The sequence below is a fragment of the Rana temporaria genome, chromosome 3 (genome assembly GCF_905171775.1).
Source record: "Rana temporaria chromosome 3, aRanTem1.1, whole genome shotgun sequence".
Lineage (NCBI taxonomy): Eukaryota > Metazoa > Chordata > Amphibia > Anura > Ranidae > Rana > Rana temporaria.
In genome coordinates this window covers 412,449,102-412,475,104 of record NC_053491.1, presented here as the reverse complement: position 1 = coordinate 412,475,104, position 26,003 = coordinate 412,449,102, and the positions used below count along the sequence as shown (strand labels likewise).

The 26,003-nt window shown below is 49.2% G+C and overlaps 1 protein-coding gene and 1 pseudogene across 1 annotated transcript in view; both read left to right on the top strand.

Annotated features, from left to right (window-relative positions):
* The first annotated feature begins 354 nt into the window (after positions 1-354).
* Positions 355-16,389, top strand: LOC120933078 (annotated as a pseudogene).
* A 929-nt stretch (positions 16,390-17,318) lies between these two features.
* Positions 17,319-26,003, top strand: part of SFRP1 (secreted frizzled related protein 1) — a 57,620-nt gene continuing 48,935 nt past the window's right edge. The window contains 2 exon segments of the mRNA XM_040341696.1: positions 17,319-17,513; positions 17,557-17,744. Of these exon segments, the coding sequence (XP_040197630.1) occupies positions 17,319-17,513; positions 17,557-17,744 (383 nt within the window).

Sequence of the window (26,003 nt, the reverse complement as noted above, 5' to 3'; positions counted from 1 at the left end):
CACGCCTTGAGGGAACGCCCATAAAGCCATTTAGAGATTTGCATAGCTCCTCCCACTCTTCACAAGGGCTTTTTTTTTTTAGAGGAGCCCTGTGGCCGGGTGCCGTGATGTTTTCAGGAAGCCGTGTACAGCATCCGGCCAGTCCCTCCCACCAGCCAGGATCTGCCTGCATTATATAGAGGAGCACAGAGGTCTGGCCGCCCAATAGGGACATCACCGAGTATAAAATAATGTATATAATGGAATTGGAAAGGATTGATAAAACAAATTGGCATGTTGATGGGAGGGAGGAACCAATAAAGGCAAAATACAAGCATATAAAAAACTGTGAAAGTAGCCCTGGGGGGGCCCCATGATACAATGAATCCACCACTTTACCTAATATGCGTCTACGATTTATCTCTCTGAGCGCTTCGTCTCAAAGTCATCCAGCAGGTGACTGGGCCCCGTCCCTCAGTATGGAGCGCGCATTCCTGTCGTGCAGGAGCATGTCCAACCCCCCCCCCCCCCTCCGATCGCTGAGTCTACCTGTACAGGGAGGGAGGTGGGTGACACGAGGCAGAGCAAAGAAAAGGAAAGTGTGTTGCAGCCTTCGCTGAGCGGGACCTGCGTGCCACCAATTACCTGGCAGACTCAGGTAAGCCGGGCAATTATCTGGGAGAAGATTTGGGTGGAGGAGCCAATAAAATGCAGATGAATCATTTCCAGGGAAGAGAGATTTTGTTTTTTATTATGTAACTCGGAAAGGAATAATCCGATCCGATTCCTCTGGGGGGGGCAGACTAAAAAATATAATAATCCAACGCTGGACGTGTCCATCTGCAGTTTATAAAGAGAAACACAAACCACAGAAAGGCCAAAGAGGGTCCAGAAATGAGAGATTAGTAATAGAAATGATGATAGTTATATATAAAAAAGTACATTTTTGCTGCTTACTTACTGTAACCCCCCAACCTCCTACTAACTCTGAGCCCTTACCCTAAATTCATAACAACCGTACTAACCCCATACTAACCCCAACCCCTAACTAACCCCTACTTCATACTAACCCCATACTAACCCTAACACCATACTAACCCTAAACACTAACCCTAACCCCATACTAACCCTAACCCCATACTAACCCCAACCCCATACTAACCCCAACCCCATACTAACCCCAACTTCATACTAACCCCAAACTAACCCTAACCCCATACTAACCCCTAACTAACCCCTACTTCATACTAACCCCAACCCCATACTAACCCTAACACCATACTAACCCTAAACACTATCCTTAACACCATACTAACCCCAACTTCATACTAACTCCTAACCCCATACTAACCCTAAACACTAACCCTAACCCCATACTAACCCTAAACACTAACCCTAACCCCATACTAACCCCTAACCCCATACTAACCCTAAACACTATCCTTAACACCATACTAACCCCAACTTCATAATAACCCCTAACCCCAAACTAACCCCATACTAACCCTAAACACTAACCCTAACCCCATACTAACCCTAACCTACCCTAACCCCATACTAACCCTAAACACTAACCCTAACCCCATACTAACCCTAAACACTAACCCTAACCCCATACTAACCCTAACCCTATACTAACCCTAAACACTATCCTTAACACCATACTAACCCCAACTTCATAATAACCCCTAACCCCAAACTAACCCCATACTAACCCTAAAAACGAACCCTAACCCCATACTAACGCCTAACTTCATACTAACCCCTAACACCGAACTAACCCCAACTTCATACTAACCCCTAACCCCATACTAACCCTAAACACTAACCCTAACCCCATACTAACCCTAAACACTAATCCTAACCCAATACTAACCATAAACACTAACACCAACTTCATACTAACCTTTATCATACTAATCCTAACCCCAACCCCATACTAACCCTAACCCTATACTAACCCTAAACACTATCCTTAACACCATACTAACCCCAACTTCATAATAACCCCTAACCCCAAACTAACCCCATACTAACCCTAAAAACGAACCCTAACCCCATACTAACGCCTAACTTCATACTAACCCCTAACACCGAACTAACCCCAACTTCATACTAACCCCTAACCCCATACTAACCCTAAACACTAACCCTAACCCCATACTAACCCTAAACACTAACACCAACTTCATACTAACCTTTATCATACTAATCCTAACCCCAACCCCATAATAACCCTAACCCCTTACTCTAAATTCATGCTGACCCTGACCCTAAACACTAACACTAACATCATAACCCTAACGCCCCACTCTAAATTTATACTAACCTTAACCCCATACTAGCCCTAAACATTAACCATAACCCCAACTTTATACTAACCCCTTACACCGTACTATACCCTAAACACTAACCCTAACATACTAACACTATCCCCAACATCATACTACCCCTAACCCCATACTAACCCTAAACACTAACCCTATCATCATACTAACCCTAACCCCATATAACCCCTAACCTCAACTTCATACTAACCCTAACCCCTTACTCTATACTGTATTCATACTGACCCTGACCCTAAACACTGACCCTAAACACTAACCCCAACATCCTAACCCCCTACCCTAAATTCATTCAAGCCCTAACCTTGTACTAACCCTATCCCTTTATCCTAAATTCATACTGACCCTAAACACTAACCCCAACATCCTAACCCCCCTACCCTAAATTCATTCAAGCCCTAACCTTGTACTAACCCTATCCCTTTATCCTAAATTCATACTGACCCTAAACACTAACCCTAACCTTATACTAACCCTATCATCATAGTAACCATAACATCATAACCCTAACCCCCTACCCTAAATTCATGCAAGCCCTAAGATCATACTAGCACTAACCCTTTACCCTAAATTCATACTAGCCTTAGTCCCATACTAACCCTATTATATTAACTCTAACCTTTATCTAATACCAAGCCTAACCATAAACCTTAACTTCATACTAATCCTAAATTCCTAACCCTAAATTCATATTGACTCTAACCCCCTTACTTTAAATTATAACCCTAACCTCATACCAAGCCTAACCATAAATTCATACCAAGCCTAACCCTAAACACTAACCCTAGCCTTATACTAAGCCCATCCCTAAACCCCAACTTCATACTAACCATAACTCCTTACCCTTAAATTATACTAATCCCAGCATACTAAACCTAGCCCATTAACCAAAAATTCATACCAACTCGAATCCTAAACTCAAAAAAACTTTTCTCATACTAAGCCTAACCCCTGAGCCCCAACTTCATACTAACCCTAACCCCAACATTATACTAATCCTAACCCCGCCAAGCACGCCAAGTATACAAAATAAGAAAACCATTTCTAGGTGTGCTCTGGATTGTAGCAGGTATAAAATTTGATGATTTTGATATTCAAATCTTACAAAATGGTAACAAATACAATGTTTCATTAAACTTTATGAACAGAAGGAAATTATTATTATTATTATTATTATTATTATTATTATTGCTCATTAAAAAGGGTCCGGAGGATGAAAAGTGCTCAGACAGCAGAAGGTGCTTTTCATGGACTGACCACCAATTAATTTTACAGATTTCCAGGCCGGGGTCTGTTTGAGGTCCATCGTCATCGCTACAAGTCGTGAAAAAGTGGAGCAGAACAAGATGTCGAGCAGATGGCATTATGGGATTGTAAACGCTGCCAACAGAACTGGAAGGGGTAAGTGAGGTTGTAATTGAAGGACATTCAGTGGTGCACCAAGGCCTGGGGCCAAGTCCTGCTCTGATATATTCTATGGACACCCAGCCATCAAACAACCTAGATTTCTAAAAGTACATGGACCCCCCTCCAAATGATGGGGTTCAGGTACAGTGGCGGCTGGTGTTTTTTTTTGGGGGGGGGGGGGACTGCAGAAGGGTGGAGGACACCGAGTCGAGGCCAGTGGAAGGATTGGTAGAGAGGGGTGGAGGACACTGAATGGAGGTCAGTGGAAGGATTGGTAGAGAGGGGTGGAGGACACTGAATGGAGGTCAGTGGGGGGATTGGTAGAGAGGGATGGAGGACACTGAATGGAGACCAGTGGAGGGATTGGCAGAGAGGGGTGGAGGACACTGAATGGAGACCAGTGGAGGGATTGGTAGAGAGGGGTGGAGGACACTGAATGGAGACCAGTGGAGGACACTGAATGGAGACCAGTGGAGGGATTGGTAGAGAGGGGGGGAGGACACTGAATGGAGACCAGTGGAGGGATTGGTAGAGAGGGGTGGAGGACACTGAATGGAGGCCAGTGGAGGGGTGGGTAGAGAGGGGGGGGGACACTGAATGGAGGACAGTGGAGGATTGGTAGAGAGGGGTGGAGGACACTGAATGGAGACCAGTGGAGGGATTGGTAGAGAGGGGTGGAGGACACTGAATGGAGACCAGTGAGGGATTGGTAGAGAGGGGTGGAGGACACTGAATGGAGACCAGTGGAGGGATTGGTAGAGAGGGGAGGAGGACACTGAATGGAGTCAGTGGAGGGATGGTAGAGAGGGATGGAGGACACTGAATGGAGACCAGTGGAGGGATTGGCAGAGAGGGGTGGAGGACACTGAATGGAGACCAGTGGAGGGATTGGTAGAGAGGGGTGGAGGACACTGAATGGAGGTCAGTGGAGGGATTGGTAGAGAGGGGTGGAGGACACTGAATGGAGGCCAGTGGAGGGATTGGTAGAGAGGGGTGAGACACTGAATGGAGGTCAGTAGAAGGATTGGTAGAGAGGGGTGGAGGACACTGAATGGAGACCAGTGGAGGGATTGGTAGAGAGGGGTGGAGGACACTGAATGGAGACCAGTGGAGGGATTGGTAGAGAGGGTGGAGGACACTGAATGGAGACCAGTGGAGGGATTGGTAGAGAGGGGTGGAGGACAGTGAATGGAGGTCAGTGGAGGGATTGGTAGAGAGGGGTGGAGGACACTGAATGGAGGCCAGTGGAGGGATTGGTAGAGAGGGGTGGAGGACAGTGAATGGAGGTCAGTGGAGGGATTGTAGAGAGGGTGGAGGACACTGAATGGAGACCAGTGGAGGGATTGGTAAGAGGGGTGGAGGACAGTAAATGGAGGTCAGTGGAGGGATTGGTAGAGAGGGGTGGAGGACACTGAATGGAGGCCAGTGGAGGGATTGGTAGAGAAGGGGAGGACACTGAATGGAAGTCAGTGGAGGGATTGGTAAGAGGGTGGAGGACACTGAATGGAGACCAGTGGAGGGATTGGTAGAGAGGGGTGGAGACACTGAATGGAGGTCAGTGGAGGGATTGGTAGAGAGGGGTGGAGGACACTGAATGGAGACCAGTGGAGGGATTGGCAGAGAGGGGTGGAGGACACTGAATGGAGGTCAGTGGAGGGATTGGTAGAGAGGGATGGAGGACACTGAATGGAGACCAGTGGAGGGATTGGCAGAGAGGGGTGGAGGACACTGAATGGAGGTCAGTGGAGGGATTGGTAGAGAGGGGTGGAGGGCACTGAATGGAGGTCAGTGGAGGGATTGGTAGAGAGGGGTGGAGGACACTGAATGGAGGTCAGTGGAGGGATTGTAGAGAGGGGTGGAGGGCACTGAATGGAGGTCAGTGGAGGGATTGGTAGAGAGGGGTGGAGGACACTGAATGGAGGTCAGTGGAGGGATTGGTAGAGAGGGGTGGAGGACACTGAATGGAGACCAGTGGAGGGATTGGTAGAGAGGGGTGGAGGACACTGAGTCGAGGTCAGTGGAGGGATTGGTAGAGAGGGGTGGAGGACACTGAATGGAGGTCAGTGGAGGGATTGGTAGAGAGGGGTGGGGGACACTGAATGGAGACCAGTGGAGGGATTGGGAGAGAGGGGTGGGGGACACTGAATGGAGGTCAGTGGGGGGATTGGTAGAGAGGGGTGGGGGACACTGAATGGAGGTCAGTGGAGGGATTGGTAGAGAGGGGTGGAGGCCAGTGGAGTGATGGTAGAGAGGGGTGGAGGACACTGAATGGAGACCAGTGGAGGACACTGAATGGAGACCAGTAGAGGGATTGGTAGAGAGGGGTGGAGGACACTGAATGGAGGTCAGTGGAGGGATTGGTAGAGAGGGGTGGAGGACACTGAATGGAGACCAGTGGAGGGATTGGTAGAGAGGGGTGGAGGACACTGAATGGAGGTCAGTGGAGGGATTGGTAGAGAGGGGTGGAGGCCAGTGGGGGGATTGGTAGAGAGGGGTGGAGGACACTGAATGGAGACCAGTGGAGGGATTGGCAGAGAGGGGTGGAGGACACTGAATGGAGACCAGTGGAGGGATTGGCAGAGAGGGGTGGAGGACACTGAATGGAGGTCAGTGGGGGGATTGGTAGAGAGGGGTGGAGGACACTTGAGTAGTTCGGTGGGTAAAGTACAAAACTAAACGGTAGAAAGAATTATTTTCCCGAAAGAGTAGTTGATGCTTGGAGCAGACTTCCAGCAGAGGTCTATTCTCAGACAAAAACAGATTCCTTTCTATAGAGAAGAGTGGACGGGAGTCGGTGAAGTCAGATCTGAATACAGAAGAAAGGTCTCCTCTCCCGGGGGATTCCATATTCTGTGCATGTCGGGCTCGGCGTTGGGTGGAGTGACGGGAACAACGGCGGCTTTGTGAGGCGACAATTATTTATTAGCTCAGAAATCTGCTTTCTCTACGGGAAGCCGCTTCTCATTTCACTTCCACTCAGGAGGTGAGTAGAGCTGCCGCTGACCGCTGGAAGGTGGACATATGGAGACCCCAACCTGACCCCCAACCTGAACCCCCATCCTGACCCCCGACCTGAACCCCCAACCTAAACCCCCTCCTGAACCTGAACCCCATCCTGACCCCCAACCTGAACCCCCAACCTGACCCCATCCTGAACCCCCAACCTGAACCTCATCCTGAACCCCCAACCTGAACCTCATCCTGATCCCCCAACCTGACCCCAAACCTGACCCCCCAACCTGACCCCCATCCTGAACCCCCAACCTGAACCTCATCCTGAACCCCCAACCTGACCCCAAACCTGACCCCCCAACCTGACCCCCATCCTGAACCCCCAACCTGAACCTCATCCTGATCCCCCAACCTGACCCCAAACCTGACCCCCCAACCTGACCCCCATCCTGAACCCCCAACCTGAACCTCATCCTGAACCCCAACCTGACCCCCGACCTGAACCTCATCCTGATCCCCCAACCTGACCCCCATCCTGAACCCCAACCTGACCCCCATCCTGAACCCCCAACCTGAAACCCCAACCTGAACCCCATCCAGAACCCCCAACCTGAACCTCAACCAGAACCCCCAACCTGACCCCCAACCTGAACCCCCATCCTGACCCCCATCCTGAACCCCCATCCTGACCCCCAACCTGAACCATAACCTGACCCCCATCCTGAACCCCCATCCTGACCCCCATCCTGAACCTGAACCATAACCCCAACCTGAACCTCATCCTGAACCACCAACCTGACCCCCATCCTGAACCATAACCTGAACCCCCAATCTGACCCCCATCCTGAACCTCAACCCGAACTCCCAACCTGAACCCCAACCTGGACCCCAACCTGAACCTTATCCTGAACCCCAACCTGAAACCCAACCTTCAACCTGACCCCTAACCTGAACCCCATCCTGAACCTCAACCTGAACCTCAACCTGACCCCCAACCTGACCCCTAACCTGAACCCCAACCTGGACCCCAACCTGAACCTCATCCTGAACCCTCAACCTGAACCTCAACCCGAACTCCCAACCTGAACCCCAACCTGAACCTCATCCTGAACCCCAACCTGACCCCCATCCCGAACCCCAACCTGAACCATAACCTAAACCCCAACCTGAACCTCAACCCGAACTCCCAACCTGACCCCCAACCTGAACCCCAACCTGAACCTGAACCCCAATCCTGACTCCTAACCTGAACCCCAGCCACCTGGAATGGCCCCCTTGGGTGTCCTCACCCTGATTGGAATACGGGGGGGTTCTTCTCGATCTTTTGTGCTTCGCAATGACAAGGCAGCAAAGCATATACAATGGTTATCGCCCAATCACTGACTGCTGTCACATAAACTGGGTGGCCTTTATTTTCCTTCTTTGTGGTGAATTTTACATTTTCTCAGATTACTTCCTTTGCACTCAAATGTCTTCATTTCATTTTTGCTGTCATGTTTTCTTGTCTCTTTGCTGCTGATCTCCCTGCGCCTCTTTGCAGCCACTTCCTGTCTGTCTGCGCTCCAGTGATGCCTGCATGACATTTCTCCATGCGCTTGTGTAAAGTGTGTCCATCGGAATCCCAGAGGTGACAACATAGGAACACAATTGGTAGCGTTGTCACCCTATAAACAGGAAGTGTCCAAGCAAGGCCCTTCATGGCGGGATCACCGGGGGGGGGGGGGATTATTTTATGGAATGTTGCAGGTTTATTAAAGATTGAAATATATTTTTCAAATGACAATGAGCTATTAGGAGTGGTTAGTGTGATAGATGATCTATTGATGCTGCGGGAATTTATTGTTGCTGGCGAGGGATCTATTGCTGCTGCGGGAGTCCGATATCGCTGGTGAGGGATCCATTACAGATGAGGTGTCTATTACTGATGGTGAGGGATCTGTTGCCTTTGGAAAGGGATCTATTACTGCTGGGGGAGTCTTTTACTGCGGGTGGGGGATCCATTAGTGCTGGGGGAGTCTGTTGTTGCTGGAGAGGGATCTGTTGTTGCTGGTGAGGGATCTGTTGCTGGGGAGGTCTATAGCTGCTGGTGAGGGATCTGTTGCTGCGGGTGGGGGATCCATTAGTGCTGGGGAAGTCTATAGCTGCTGGTGAGGGATCTGTTGCTGCTGGAGAGGGATCTGTTGCTGCTGAGGGAGCCTATTGCTGCTGGTGAGGGATCTATTACTGCTGGTGAGGGATCTATTACTGCTGAGGGAGTCTGTTGTTGCTGGAGAGGGGTCTGTTGCTGCTGGAGAGGGATCTGTTGCTGCTGAGGGTGTCTATTTCTGCTGCTGAGGGAGTCTATTTCTGCTGGTGAGGGATCTATTACTGCTGGTGAGGGATCTGTTGCCGTTGGAAAGGGATCTATTACTGCTGGGGGAGTCTTTTACTGTTGAAGAGAGATCTGTTGCTGCGGGTGGGGGATCCATTAGTGCTGGGGGAGTCTGTTGCTGGTGAGGGATCTGTTGCTGGGGAAGTCTATAGCTGCTGGTGAGGGATCTGTTGTTGCTGGAGAGGGATCTGTTGCTGCTGAGGGAGCCTATTGCTGCTGGTGAGGGATCTATTACTGCTGGTGAGGGATCTATTACTGCTGAGGGAGTCTGTTGTTGCTGGTGAGGGATCTGTTGCTGCTGGAGAGGGATCTGTTGCTGGGGAAGTCTATAGCTGCTGGTGAGGGATCTGTTGTTGCTGGAGAGGGATCTGTTGCTGCTGAGGGTGTCTATTTCTGCTGCTGAGGGAGTCTATTTATGCTGGTGAGGGATCTGTTGCCATTGAAAAGGGATCTATTACTGCTGGGGGAGTATTTTACTGTTGTAAAGAGATCTGTTGCTGCGGGTGGGGGATCCATTAGTGCTGGAGAAGGATCTGTTGCTGCTGAGGGAGTCTATTGCTGCTGGTGAGGGATCTATTACTGCTGGTGAGGGATCTATTACTGCTGGGGGAGTCTGTTGTTGCTGGTGAGGGATCTGTTGCGGCTGGAGAGGGATCTGTTGCTGGGGAAGTCTATAGCTGCTGGAGAGGGATCTGTTGTTGCTGGAGAGGGATCTGTTGTTGCTGGAGAGGGATCTGTTGTTGCTGGAGAGGGATCTGTTGCTGCTGGAGAGGGATCTGTTGCTGCTGGAGAGGGATCTGTTGCTGCTGGTGAGGGATCCATTACTGCTGTGAGAGTCTGTTGCTGGTGAGGGATCTATTACTGCTGGCGAGGGATCTGTTGCTGGGGAAGTCTATAGCTGCTGGTGAGGGATCTGTTGTTGCTGGAGAGGGATCTGTTGCTGGAGAGGGATCTATTGTTGCTGGAGAGGGATCTGTTGCTGGGGAAGTCTAGAGCTGCTGGTGAGGGATCTGTTGTTGCTGCAGAGTGATCTCTTGCTGGGGAAGTCTATAGCTGCTGGCGAGGGATCTGTTGTTGCTGTGAGGGATCTGTTGTTGCTGTGAGGGATCTGTTGCTGCTGGAGAGGGATCTGTTGCCGTTGGAGAGGGATCTATTACTGCTGGGGGAGTTTACTGTTGCTGGTAATGGATCTATTATTGCTGGTGATGGATCTATTGTTTTTTTTTTGGGGGGGGGGGTCCATTACTGTTGAAGGATGTACTGTTGAGAAGGGCTCTGTTGTTTCCGGCTGCTGGGAGATCTGTTTCCGATGGACAAATCCTCTCAGGGTGTATGTTTGGATCTATTGTTGCTGGGGGGTAGTTTGTTGCAAGGGGTCTATTGTTGGTGGGGAGATTTTATTGTGAGAGGTCTTTGTTTTTTTTTTACTGAACTTTATTGAAATGTCACAAGTTCTATTGTCTGCGGCGCGGTGTGCGTTGGGTGGCACGCGGTGGTGGGTTGCATGGTCATGCTCTGTACTGAGGGCTCATTCACACCAGGGGGCGTGTCACAGGAGGCGTGTCCCCGGAGACGTGTCCCAGGAGGCGTATCTCAGGAGGCGTGTCCCCGGAGGCGTGTCCCAGGAGGCGTGTCCCCAGAGGAGTGTGTTTTTGGTTGTAACAAAATGTGGGGAATTTCAAGGGGTATGAATACTTTTGTTTTTATTGTTACATTTCAGTGAATGTTTTTATACAGTAGTTATTGTGACGGCGCCGGGCCCAGAACGTGACGCGGAGCAGCGAAGCGTCTCGGTGACCTCAGCTCCTTCTGAAATGTCACACCGGGTGTCAGGAGTTCATTGCGGCTCCGCTCCCCCCAGCACCAATCTCCCCCCCAGCACCTATCTCCCCCCCAGCACCTATCTCCCCCCCCAGCACCAATCCCCCCCCCAGCACCAATCTCCCCCCAGCACCAATCCCCCCCCCCCCAGCACCAATCTCCCCCCCAGCACCAATCCCCCCCCCCAGCACCGACCACACCCCCCCCCCCCCAGCACCAATCTCCCCCCCCTATCCCCCCCAGCACCTATCCCCCCCAGCACCGATCCCCCCCCAATCTCCCCCCCCAGCACCTATCCCCCCCCCAGCACCAATCTCCCCCCCAGCACTGATCCCAGATCCCCCCCCCCAGCACCAATCTCCCCCCCAATCTCCTATCCCCCCATCTCCCCCCAGCACCTATCCCCCCCAGCACCAATCCCCCCCAGCACCGATCCCCCCCCAGCACCAATCTCCCCCCTAGCACCAATCTCTCCCCCCCAGCACCTATCCCCCCCAGCACCTATCCCCCCCAGCACCTATCCCCCCTCAGCACCTATCCCCCCCAGCACCAATCTCCCCCCCAGCACCAATCTCCCCCCCCCCAGCACCTATCCCCCCCAGCACCGATCCCCCCCAGCACCGATCCCCCCCAGCACCTATCCCCCAGCACCTATCCCCCCCCAGCACCAATCTCCCCCCCAGCACCGATCCCCCCCCAGCACTGACCCCCCCCAGCACTGATTTCCCCCCCCGCAGCACCGATCCCCCCCCCAGCACCAATCTCCCCCCCCAGCACCAATCTCCCCCCAATATCTCCTGCGAGACTTTCTAATACTCCGGCATCTGTTATTCTTGTTTTGTGACAGAGTGATCACCGCCTGACCTTGGCCGGCGTGAAGATGGAGTTCCAGTAATGTCGGGAGCCGTCATCGAGGTGAGGAAACGTCTATTGGTGGGAAAATTAATGAACTTGTCGGCTGAGGCCAAACGGATAACATATCATGTCAGTGCCGGGAGAGGGAACACAGAACCGGGTGTCATTAGGAGGAGAACAGAGAACCGGGGTGTCAGAGGAGGAGAACAGAGAACCAGGGTGTCATTGGAGGAGAACAGAGAACCGGGGTGTCATTGGAGGAGAACAGAGAACCGGGGTGTCATTGGAGGAGATCAGAGAACCGGGGTGTCATTGGAGGAGAACAGAGAACCAGGGTGTCATTGGAGGAGAACAGAGAACCGGGGTGTCAATGAGAACAGAGAACCGGGGTGTCATTAGAGGAGAACAGAGAACCGGGGTGTCATTGGAGAACAGAGAACCGGGGTGTCATTAGAGGAGAACAGAGAACCGGGGTGTCATTGGAGGAGAACAGAGAACCAGGGTGTCATTGGAGGAAACAGAGAACCGGGGTGTCAATGGAGGAGAACAGAGAACCGGGGTGTCATTGGAGGAGAACAGAGAACCGGGTGTCATTAGAGGAGAACAGAGAACCGGGGTGTCAATGGAGGAGAACAGAGAACCAGGTGTCATTGGAGGAGAACAGAGAACCAGGTGTCATTGGAGGAGAACAGAGAACCGGGTGTCATTGGAGGAGAACAGAGAACCGGGTGTCATTAGAGGAGGACAGAGAACCGGGGTGTCATTGGAGGAGAACAGAGAACCGGGGTGTCATTAGAGGAGAACAGAGAACCGGGGTGTCATTGGAGGAGAACAGAGAACCGGGGTGTCATTGGAGGAGAACAGAGAACCGGGGGGTCATTGGAGGAGAACAGAGAACCGGGGTGTCATTGGAGGAAAACAGAGAACCAGGTGTCATTGGAGGAGAACAGAGAACCGGGGTGTCATTGGAGGAGAACAGAGAACCGGGGTGTCATTGGAGGAGATCAGAGGACCGGGGTGTCATTGGAGGAGAACAGAGATCCGGGGTGTCAGAGGAGAACAGAGGACCGGGGTGTCATTGGAGGAGAACAGAGATCCGGGTGTCAGAGGAGGACAGAGGACCGGGGTGTCATTGGAGGAGAACAGAGAACCGAGGTGTCATTGGAGGAGGACAGAGAACCAGGTGTCATTGGAGGAGAACAGAGATCCGGGGTGTCATTGGAGGAGAACAGAGAACCGGGGTGTCATTGGAGAACAGAGAACCGGGGTGTCATTGGAGGAGAACAGAGAACCGGGGTGTCATTGGAGGAGAACAGAGAACCGGGGTGTCATTGGAGGAGAACAGAGAACCGGGGTGTCATTGGAGGAGAACAGAGAACCAGGGTGCATTGGAGGAGAACAGAGAACCGGGTGTCAATGGAGAACAGAGAACCGGGGTGTCATTAGAGGAGAACAGAGAACCGGGGTGTCATTGGAGAACAGAGAACCGGGGTGTCATTAGAGGAGAACAGAGAACCGGGGTGTCATTGGAGGAGAACAGAGAACCAGGGTGTCATTGGAGGAGAACAGAGAACCGGGGTGTCAATGGAGGAGAACAGAGAACCGGGGTGTCATTGGAGGAGAACAGAGAACCGGGGTGTCATTAGAGGAGAACAGAGAACCGGGGTGTCAATGGAGGAGAACAGAGAACCAGGTGTCATTGGAGGAGAACAGAGAACCAGGTGTCATTGGAGGAGAACAGAGAACCGGGGTCATTGGAGGAGAACAGAGAACCGGGGTGTCATTGGAGGAAAACAGAGAACCAGGTGTCATTGGAGGAGAACAGAGAACCGGGGTGTCATTGGAGGAGAACAGAGAACCGGGGTGTCATTGGAGGAGAACAGAGATCCGGGGTGTCAGAGGAGAACAGAGGACCGGGTGTCATTGGAGGAGAACAGAGATCCGGGGTGTCAGAGGAGGACAGAGGACCGGGGTGTCATTGGAGGAGAACAGAGAACCGAGGTCATTGGAGGAGGACAGAGAACCAGGTGTCATTGGAGGAGAACAGAGATCCGGGTGTCATTGGAGGAGAACAGAGAACCGGGGTGTCATTGGAGAACAGAGAACCGGGGTGTTATTGGAGGAGAACAGAGAACCGGGGTGTCATTGGAGGAGAACAGAGAACCGGGGTGTCATTGGAGGAGAACAGAGATCTGGGGTGTCATTGGAGGAGAACAGAGAACCGGGGTGTCATTGGAGAACAGAGAACCGGGGTGTCAGAGGAGAACAGAGGTTTTTGGGTGTAACATGACAAAATGTGGAAAATTTCAAGGGGTGTGAATACTTTTTCAAGGCACCGTAACGGAGCTCCTCCATCCCCGATAATTGAGGTCCACCATCCTCCATCCCGGTACCGGAGGTCCCCTGTTCCCTGTAACTGAGGTTGTCCTCCATCCCCGATAACTAAAGCTTGTCCATCCCCCAAAACAGAGCTCCTCCGTGGCCCAAAGCCGAGCTTCTCCGTGGCCCAAAGCCGAGCTCCTCCATGGCCCATAGCCAAGCTCCTCCGTGGCCCATAGCCGAGCTCCTCCGTGGCCCAAAGCCGAGCTCCTCCATGGCCCATAGCCAAGCTCCTCCGTGGCCCATAGCCGAGCTCCTCCGTGGCCCAAAGCCGAGCTCCTCCGTGGCCCAAAGCTGAGCTCCTCCGTGACCCTGTTCCTTGAATGTTCTTCGCTTTTACTCTTCTGGTCGAATGTCCTTAGCGCGCTTCTCCTCTGGTTGAATGTCCTTAGTGCGTTTACTCTTCTGGTTGAATGGTCTTCAGTGTGTTTCTCCTCTGGTCGAATGTCCTTAGCGTGCTTCTCCTCTGAGAATGTCCTTAGTGCGTTTCCTCTTCTGGTTGAATGGTCTTCAGTGTGTTTCTCCTCTGGTCGAATGTCCTTAGCGTGCTTCTCCTCTGGTCGAATGTCCTTAGCGTGCTTCTCCTCTGGTCGAATGTCCTTAGCGTGCTTCTCCTCTGGTCGAATGTCCTTAGTGCGTTTCCTCTTCTGGTTGAATGTTCTTCAGTGTGTTTCTCCTCCGGTTATATGTCCTTAGCGTGCTTCTCCTCTGGTCGAATGTCCTTAGCGTGCCTTCTGTTCTGGTCGAATGTTCTCCAGCTTTAAGAAGGGCCTTCTTGGCAGGATCACCAGGGAATGAAGTTGTAGAATCTTCTCGATGGTTCTCCTGTAGATTTACGTTTTCTCTCTTGTGGTTTCTCCGCAGGGACACGACTATGAGGAACGCCTGGCTCTTCTCCATCTCGCTCCTTGTCTTGGTCCCCATCGCCACGTGTGGCCTCCCCGTCATCCAGGTGGCGGCCGGACAGACGCTGCCTTTACCGCCATCGAATTTCACAGCCAATGGCATCCCAGAGTTCACCACGGTCTGCCGGGAGGCGTGCGTCCTGCACGAGTCTCAGCCAGAAACATTCGCCGAGGATCATGAGCTGGACTACGAGACGGTGTACCCCAACGGTAGCCGGATGATGACGGCGGTGTCGGTGAAATTGCCCCCCGGGGGCAGCAGAAGACATTCAAGGGACGGGAAGTCTAGGAGAAGCCGGAGGCAGATTTATGGACCAGACGTTCGTTTTTCTATCACTCGTCCATTTCTGAGAGATTTCCCTTTCGCGGCCGCCGTTCGGTTGTCCACGGGTTGCACCGGCGTGCTGGTGACGGAACGCCACGTCCTAACGGCGGCCCACTGCATCCACGATGGTCAGGACTACGTCCAAGGAGCACGCAAGCTGAGCGTTGGTTTCCTGAGACCGGGGGCCCAGCCTTCCCTGCGTTGGGTACGTGTGAAAAGTACTCGGTTGCCCCGAGCGTGGATCGGGGCCCCAACCGAACTGAGCATGGATTACGATTACGCTTTGCTTGAACTTCGGCGCGCCCAGCCGCGTCCTTATATGGACCTAGCGGCCTCCCCTCCCTTGCGGGATCTTGCTGGAAGACGGGTCCACTTCTCGGGGATTTGACAGTGACCGGCCTGGAGAGCTGGTCTACCGATCGTGCAGAGTGCAGGAGCAGACAACGCATTTGCTGTACCAGCACTGCGACGCCCGTCCAGGGGCCAGCGGCTCGGGGGTTTATGGGAGAATGCGGCATGGCAGCCGCTGGAAGAGGAAAGTCATTGGGGTCTTCTCTGGACATCAGTGGGTGGAAGTATCTGGAGAGCCCCGAGAGTATAATGTGGCAGTTAGGTTGACGCCTCCGAAATATGCTCAGATTTGCTACTGGATACGCAAGGCCAATGGAAGTTGTCACGATGCATGGTTGACCTAAAGCATGACCATGACCTTAAAGCATGAATACAACTTAAAGCTTGACCAAGACTTAAACCATGGCCATAGCCTAAAGCTTGACTATGACTTACGGTAAAGCATGACATTTAAACATGACTTAAAGCTTGACCTTGCCCTGAAGCACAACCATGGCTTATAGCTTGACCCAAACATAAAGGTTGACCATGACTCAAAGCATGACCATGACCCGAAGCTTGACCAAGACTTTAATAATGACAACGGCTTAAAGCTTGACAATGACTTACTGTAAAAGCATGACATTGAACACGACTTAAAGCTTGACCAGGACTCAAAGCATGACCACGGTAAAGCATGACCATGGCTTAAAGCATGACCACAACTTAAAGCTTGACCGTGACCTGAAGCATGACCACGACTTAAAGCTTGACCGTGACCTGAAGCATAACCATGGCTCACAGCTTGACCTTGACCGCGACCTAAAGCTTCGCCATCACTTAAACATTGACCATGACTCAAAGCATGACCACGACCTGAAGCTTGAACACAAGCTTGACCAAGACTTTAACCATGACCACGGCTTAAAGCCTGACCATGACTTACTGTAAAGCATGACATTGAACGCAAATTAAAGCATGACCTCAACATAAAGCTTGACCATGATCTGAAGCATAACCATGGCTTAAAGCTTGACCTCGACCTGAAGCATGACCATGGCTTAAAGCTTGACCTCGACCTGAAGCATGACCATGGCTTAAAGCTTGACCTCGACCTGAAGCATGACCATGGCTTAAAGCTTGACCTCGACCTGAAGCATGACCATGGCTTAAAGCTTGACCTCGACCTGAAGCATGACCATGGCTTAAAGCTTGACCTCGACCTGAAGCATGACCATGGCTTAAAGCTTGACCTCGACCTAAAGCATGACCATGGCTTAAAGCTTGACCTCGACCTGAAGCATGACCATGGCTTAAAGCTTGACCTTGCCCTAAAGCACAACCATGGCTTAAAGCTTGACCTCGACCTGAAGCATGACCATGGCTTAAAGCTTGACCTCGACCTGAAGCATGACCATGGCTTAAAGCTGGACCTCGACCTGAAGCATGACCATGGCTTAAAGCTTGACCTTGCCCTGAAGCACAACCATGGCTTATAGCTTGACCCAAACCTAAAGCTTGACCGCGACATAAGGTTGACCATGACTCAAAGCATGACCACGACCCGAAGCTTGACCAAGATAACGGCTTAAAGCTTGACAATGACTTACTGTAAAAGCATGACATTGAACAGGACTTAAAGCTTGACCATGACTCAAAGCTTGACCATGACTCAAAGCATGACCACAGCAAAGCATAACCATGGCTTAAAGCATGACCACAACTTAAAGCTTGACCTTGATCTGAAGCATGACCACGACCTGAAGCATGACCATGGCTTAAAGCTTGACAATGACTTACTTTTACATGACATTGAACACGACTTAAAGCTTGACCACGACAAAGCATAGCCATGGCTTAAAGCTTAACCTTGACCACGACTTAAAGCTTGATCATCACTTAAACATTGACCACGACTCAAAGCATGACCACGATCTGAAGCTTGAACACAAGCACCACGGCTTAAAGCTTGACAGTGACTTAAAGCTTGACATCGAACGCGACTTCAAGCATGACTACGACTTCAAGCATGACCTAAAGCATGACCATGGCTTAAAGCTTGACCTTGACTTACTGTAAAGCATGACATTGAACACGACTTAAAGCTTGATCATCACTTAAACATTGACCATGACTTAAAGCATGACCAAACCTAAGAGCAAAAATGTCATATATTGATTACCAGTCCTTAGATGTGGTGGCTGCATTCGTTTTCACTTTTCAAACTAAGAACATTATCACCAAGTACAGAAAATACCCGCTGATCCTCCCAGCGTTTCAGTGTCCTTGCTACTTCCTGTGAGATGAACTGGAAGGGTTATCTAATCTTTATCTAAACTACTAATCCCCCCCCCCCACATGTAATAGAGATAAACAAAAGGGAAACATGTTTGAAGTCCAGCCTAAGGTGACAACCATGTCTCTCCCTCCATAGATACAGTGTAGCAGTATGTGGTAAGGGGAGTTTCTGATGTGAAGGGGAGGACTCTATGGTAAGGGGAGCTTCTGATGTGAAGGGGAGGACTCTATGGTACGAGCTTCGTGTTATGAGGACTCTATGGTAAGGGGAGCTTCTGATGTGAAGGGGAGGACTCTATGGTAAGGGGAGCCCCTGATGTGAAGGGGAGGACTCTATGGTAAGGGGAGCCCCTGATGTGAAGGGGTGGACTCTATGGTAAGGGGAGCCCCTGATGTGAAGGGGAGGACTCTATGGTAAGGGGAGCCCCTGATGTGAAGGGGTGGACTCTATGGTAAGGGGAGCTTCTTCTGATGTGAAGGGGAGGACTCTATGGTAAGGGAAGCTTCTTCTGATGTGAAGGGGAGGACTCTATGGTAAGGGGAGCTTCTTCTCATGTGAAGGGGAGGACTCTATGGTAAATAAAGCCCCTGACGTGAAGGGGAGGACTCTATGGTAAGGGGAGCCCCTGATGTGAAGGGGGGACTCTATGGTAAGGGGAGCCCCTGATGTGAAGGGGAGGACTCTATGGTAAGGGCAGCCCCTGATGTGAAGGGGAGGACTCTATGGTAAGGGGAGCCCCTGATGTGAAGGGGGGGAACTCTATGGTAATGGCAGCCCCTGATGTGAAGGGGGGGGAGGACTCTATGGTAAGGGGAGCCCCTGATGTGAAGGGGAGGACTCTATGGTAAGGGGAGCCCCTGATGTGAAGGGGTGGACTCTATGGTAAGGGGAGCCCCTGATGTGAAGGGGAGGACTCTATGGTAAGGGGAGCTTCTTCTCATGTGAAGGGGAGGACTCTATGGTAAAGGCAGCCCCTTTACGTGAAGAGGAGGACTCTATGGTAAGGGCAGCCCCTGATGTGAAGGTGGAGGACTCTATGGTAAGGGCAGCCCCTCATGTGAAGGGGGGGGGACTCTATGGTAAGAGGATGTGAAGGCAATTCTTGGAACGTTCTCATACATTCATAGAATAAAAAAAAAATTCATCTCCCAAATTATGTAAAATACACTTGCCCCTCGTAGTGAAAGGTTTGGGGACCCCTGCCCTAGACATAATGGCCATTCAACCCTTCTTCTAATGTGGAATCCACAAAGCTCCGGCTCCTGGGCGGATTGGAGAGCTCTAGCAGTGACTGGGCAGACCTCTGCAGAGAGACCACTGCTTCCACACAGAGAGAAGACTAAGAACTTGCACAGCTTCTGTTTTGATGCATCCAGAATGAGTTCAGCTGATTTAGCTCGAAGGTTCAGTCAGGCTTTAAAAATAGCTACAGATAAGGTCCGCTTTATTCAATAGACGGACCTGAGCGGCAGGCCAGGATTTCCTCCGGGACAGATGTTCCTGTTAAGCACATCGCGTCTGCGACACGCAATCCCAGCCGCAATCAGTCATGGTGGCCGAGTGTTCCTCCGGCTCTTCCCCCGGGCTCTCCGGATAGTTAATGAGAAGAAGAGTCTGCGGTGAAACATGGCGTCCCGTCCCCCCCCAAATCCCAGGGCGACCGGAGATCAAACCAACCAAAATACGTCTGATGGCGAGAAAACCGCGAATGGTGGGGGAGGGGGAACAATCGCACCGATGGAGTATACTTCTACCGATCGTTCTAACGAGACAATGTGCACTTTATGATAAATATGTATATATTGTGTCGTCTGATAGTCTGGACTTTATTATTATTGTATTAAAGTAGATGAGAAAACCCGACATTTCTCTGTGTATGATCGACCTTTGTCAATTTATTTAATAAAATCCTTGTTTTTATTTTTTATTTTTTTCACCCATTGTTACATCTCGGTGCTACTGATCTCCTGCCACCTCTTTGCAGCCACTTCCTGCTTCATCGATGACCCATACAGACAAAACGCGTACGGCTATACCCCCATCCCCCCCCCTGTGACCCGCATGGGGAGGGGGAACAACCCCAGCAACACGCACTTCTGGGAAATTGTAACCAAATGTTAAAAAAAAAAAATGATTAATAAATAATAATAATCACAATATGTTCACAAAAAAATTATAATAATAATAAATCACAATATGTTCACAAAAAAATAATAACTAATAATATTAATAATAATAAATAATAATCACAATATGTTCACAAAAAAATAATAATAAATAAAAAATAATAAATCACAATATGTTCACAAAAAATAATTATTAACAATAATAATAATAATAATAATCACAATATGTTCACAAAAAAAATAATAATAATAAATCACAATATGTTCACACAAAAAATTCAATAATAATAATACATCAGAAAATGTTCGCAAAAGAAAAAAAATATTAATAATAATAATATTAATAATAATAATAAATAATAATAGTAATAATAATAATATTAATAAAAAAAATCACAATATGGTCACAAAAAAAGAAATTAATAATGGGCTAGTTTGTCTCGGCACCCTTGATTTCAAAACGCTACGCGTTTCTTGGCTTAACAGCCAATCATCAGGACTAAGATGCACAATTATTAATGAAAATAAATAAATCAGATATATATATATTTATATTTATCTGATTTATTTATTTTCAGAAATAATCGTGCATTTTACTCCTGATAGAGATAGAGGGGCAGATTCACGTAGAGCCGCGTAAAATTGTGCAGGCGTAACGTATCTGATTTACGTTACGCCTCCGCAACTTACACGGGCAAGTGCTGTATTCTCAAAGCACTTGCTCCGTAAGTTGCGGCGGCGTAGCGTAAATCGGCCGGCGTAAGCCCGCCTAATTATGCAAAACTACTGTGACCCGACGTGATTGACGTTTTTTCGGAAGGCGCATAGATACGACGGCGCAACTCAGAGATACGACGGCGTATCTGGAGATATGGTGTCGAATCTCGGTTGTGAATCTGGGCCAATACTGTATATATAGCATCCCCCCCCATCAGTATATATATATATATATATATATATATATATATTATATAAAAATAAACTGATGGGGGGATGCTATATTATTATAAATCTTTAATTACAAGCAAAAGTGATTCTGCAGAATATAAACTTCGAGGAACCAAAGTAACAAAACAATTTAAAAAAACAAATGTTACATCATTATTGTTCCTTAAATTTCCTTTAATATATATATATATAATATATATATATATATATATATATATATATATATATATATGTGTGTATATATATATATATATATATGTGTGTATATATATATATATATGTGTGTATATATATATATATATATATATATATATATGTGTGTATATATATATATATATATGTATATATATTTTTTTAAAGGCAAATAAACACCGATTGATCAGCTGTTATTGGTCAGTGTGTGACCCCAATCACGATGTTGCATCACTGCGTTAAGGAGGTGAATTTATTAGTCGTATGTGCGTTGTGCCGCGGATTGGTGGGCTGCACCGTGCATTATACGAATATGAATGGGAATTGAATGCGATGCACAGAGTGCCGTGCTATAGTGCGAGTTACACCGACATAAAAAAAAATGCACAATTTATCATGGTGAGGCCGGAGTGATTCCCACTTCCTGCACAATATATAACTGGCAGTCCCCAGATATCCCTGGCCTGACACACTGGTGCTGGAGGAAGTGTCACAGAAGTAATGAGGTGTCAGGATATATATAAAAGGAGGAAGCAGGTGAGGGCGGGGGAGGAGAGACAGATAGGAAATGTTATCTGCTGAATCCCCAGCATCCCTTTAGATGTGCATGTTCTTCCCTTCTTCCTACACATGACACACCTGTTCCCTGTACACGACACCCCTATAACACACCTGTTCCCTATACATGATACCCCTATAACACACCTGTTCCCTATACACGACACCCCTATAACACACCTGTTCCCTATTCACGACACCCCTATAACACACCTGTTCCCTATACACGACACCCCTATAACACACCTGTTCCCTGTACACGACACCCCTATAACACACCTGTTCCCTATTCACGACACCCCTATACATCACACACCTGTTCCCTATACACGACACCCCTATAACACACCTGTTCCCTATACACGACACCCCTATAACACACCTGTTCCCTATTCACGACACCCCTATAACACACCTGTCCCCTATACACGACACCCCTAATACACACCTGTTCCCTGTACTTGACACCCCTATAACACACCTGTTCCCTTCCCTATACATGACACCCCTAATACACACCTGTTCCCTGTACTTGACACCCCTATAACACACCTGTTCCCTTCCCTATACATGACACCCCCTATAAACACACCTATCCCCTATACACGACACCCCTATAACACACCTGTTCCCTATACATGACACCCCTATAACACACCTGTTCCCTATACACGACACCCCTATAACACACCTGTTCCCTATACACGACACCCCTATAACACACCTGTTCCCTATACACGACACCCCTATAACACACCTGTTCCCTATACACGACACCCCTATAACACACATGTCCCCTATACACAACACACCTATAACACACCTGTTCCCTATACACGACACCCCTATAACACACCTGTTCCCTATACACGACACCCCTATAACACACCTGTTCCCTATACTCGACACCCCTATAACACACATGTCCCCTATACACGACACCCCCTATAAACGCACCTGTCCCCTATACATGACACCCCTATAACACCTGTCCCCTATACATGACACCTCTGTGACACCCCTGTCCCCTATACATGATACATCTGTCCCCTATACAAGACACCCCAATAACACACCTCTTCCCTATACATGACACACAAGAAGTGGTACTGTGCAGAGTCCATACAGAATAGGAACAGATACTGAGAATTAGGCAGCATTAGTGATCACAGCCAGCTTAGGGTTAGCAGTCTGGTGGGTTTACATGGAGTTTCATAGTGGTGACCTGCATTCTGCTATGATTTTTGGGGGCCCCTTCCAGTGTCTGGGGCCCCGCTGTTCTACAAGTCACCTGATCCGTGTAATTCCAGCAGACATTGGGAATGCCTGGAGAGCAGAACGGGTGCTGAGCTGTGTGTTTGTATAATGATCATACATGAGAGAATAGGTGACAACATGGGACATTGGTCTTCATTTGCTCAGGACCCCATAATGACCCGAAGGTGCAAAAATAACAAAAATACACGGCGGACTGAACACCAAAATACACGGCGGACTGAACACCAAAATACACGCGGACTGAACACCAAAATACACGGCGCACTGAACACCATAGATCAACAGACAACTGGAATTTCAGGAGATTAACGTGGGAAGGCAGGAAGAAGTGCGTCCCAGGCACACCAACCAGTCAGGGGCCACAATAATAACCCCCAGCATTGGTGCCAGTGGACGCAATAATAACCCCCATGTCTTTGAATTGTGGGATGAAACCCACGCAAGCACAGGGATAACATGCAAACTCCATGCAGATAGTGTCCTAGTCACGATTTTAACCAAAGACCCCAGTGCTGCAAGGTAGGGTGCATTCTGTCTGCTCTGTGGTAAAATGGCGGGAAGGTGACAACGCTGGACAGGTATCTGTGCATTCTGTCTGCTCTGTGGTAAAATAGCGGGAAGGTGACAACGCTGGACAGGTATCTGTGCATTCTGTCTGCTCTGTGGTAAAATAGCGGGAAGGTGACAACGCTGGACAGGTATCTGCGCATTCTGTCTGCTCTGTGGTAAAATGGTGGGAAGGTGACAACGCTGGACAGGTATCTGTGCATTCTGTCTGGTACTGTGGTTAAATGGCGAGAAGGTGACAACGCTGAACAGGTATCTGTGCATTCTGTGTGCTCTGTGGTAAAATGGTGGGAAGGTGACAACGCTGGACAGGTATGTACGCATTCTGTCTTCTCTGTGGTAAAATGGCGGGAAGGTGACAACGCTGGACAGGTATATACGCATTCTGTCTGCTCTGTGGTAAAATGGTGGGAAGGTGACAACGCTGGACAGGTATCTGTGCATTCTGTCTGCTCTGTGGTAAAATGGTGGGAAGGTGACAACGCTGGACAGGTATCTGCGCTGCTGCGCATTCTGTCTGCTCTGTGGTAAAATGGCGGGAAGGTGACAACGCTGGACAGGTATGTACGCATTCTGTCTGCTCTGTGGTAAAATGGTTGCAAGGTTACAACACTGGACAGTTATCCATCGCTCCCAACTGTCCCCAATTTGGAAGAATGTCCCTCTGTCCCTCTTTCACCCTCATTTTGGTCTGATCAATAATAAAGTTGTATATAAAATGTATTATTTATCTATCAAAAAGTATTTTCCAGCGCTAAACCTTTCATCCGATTTCTAAATTGCTGAATTTGTAAATATTAAAAGCCAATATAAAGGAACAGTAGTGGTAAAAAGCCCCTGTGGGTTTAACCAATCATTTTTTTTGTACAATTCTCCTTTAAGGTGGGCGTGGCAGGGGGTGCGTCCTATGTCTACATACTTTTGCCAATAAGTGTCCCTCATTCCCCTTTCAGAAAGTTTGGAGGTATGAGTTTTCTGTCTGCTGTGTGGTAAAATGGCGGGAAGGTGACAACACTGGACAGTTATCTGTCCGCTGTGTGGTAAAATGGCGGGAAGGTGACAACACTGGACGGGTATCTGTCTGCTCTGTGGTAAAATGGCGGTAAGGTGACAACACTGGACGGGTATCTGTCTGCTCTGTGGTAAAATGATGGGAAGGTGACAACACTGGACAGTTATCTGTCTGCTCTGTGGTAAAATGGCGGGAAGGTGACAACACTGGACAGTTATCTGTCCGCTGTGTGGTAAAATGGCGGTAAGGTGACAACACTGGACGGGTATCTATCGGTCTGCTCTGTGGTAAAATGGCGGGAAGGTGACAACACTGGACGGGTATCTGTCTGCTCTGTGGTAAAATGGCGGTAAGGTGACAACACTGGACGGGTATCTGTCTGCTCTGTGGTAAAATGGCGGGAAGATGACAACACTGGACAGGTATCTGTCTGCTCTGTGGTAAAATGGCGGGAAGGTGACAACACCAGACAATTTTTTTTTTAACTGCTCTTTGTTGCAGATTTTTCCTTCACTTCCTGTCTAGAGAAATTGTTGTCACCTTGACAGGAAATGAGGTGAAATCTCTTTAAAGCTGGCCACAAACTATACAGTCTGGTTGCACAATTTCTATACAATCTCTGTAAGGCCTCATTCTCTCTTGTTGTATTTATATGTCTGACTGCATGTTGTGTATAAAAATTACATTAGATGTGAGGACGTGCGTCTTTATTACAATTTGGCTGACAGAAAGGTGACAACACCAGACAGGCATTGGTGTGCTGTCTGGTTCTGTGGTAAAATGGTGTGTGCTCTGGCTGGTGTTGTCACCTTGTCGCTATTTTACCACAGAACCAAACATTTGTATGTGCACACTGTGGTAAAATGACAACATTGAACATTTATTTTGTGTACTCTGTCTGGTTCAGTGGTGAAATGGTGGGAAGGTGACAATACTGGACAATATTCTGTGGTAAAATGGCAGGGAGGTGATGACAACACCAAACATTGATATGTGCACTCTGGTAAAATGGCGACAAAGTGACAACATTGGACAATATTCTGTGCGCTCTGTCTGGTTCTGTGGTAAAATGGCGGGAAGGTGACAACATTTATGTGCACTCTGTGGTAAAATGGCGACAAGGTGACAACACTGGACAGGTATCTGTGTGCTCTGTCTGCTCTGTGGTAAAATGGCGTGAAGGTGTCAATATTCTGTGGTAAAATGGCAGGGAGGTGACAACACCAAACATTGATATGTGCACTCTGGTAAAATGGCGACAAAGTGACAACATTGGACAATATTCTGTGTGCTCTGTCTGGTTCTGTGGTAAAATGGCGGGAAGGTGACAACATTTATGTGCACTCTGTGGTAA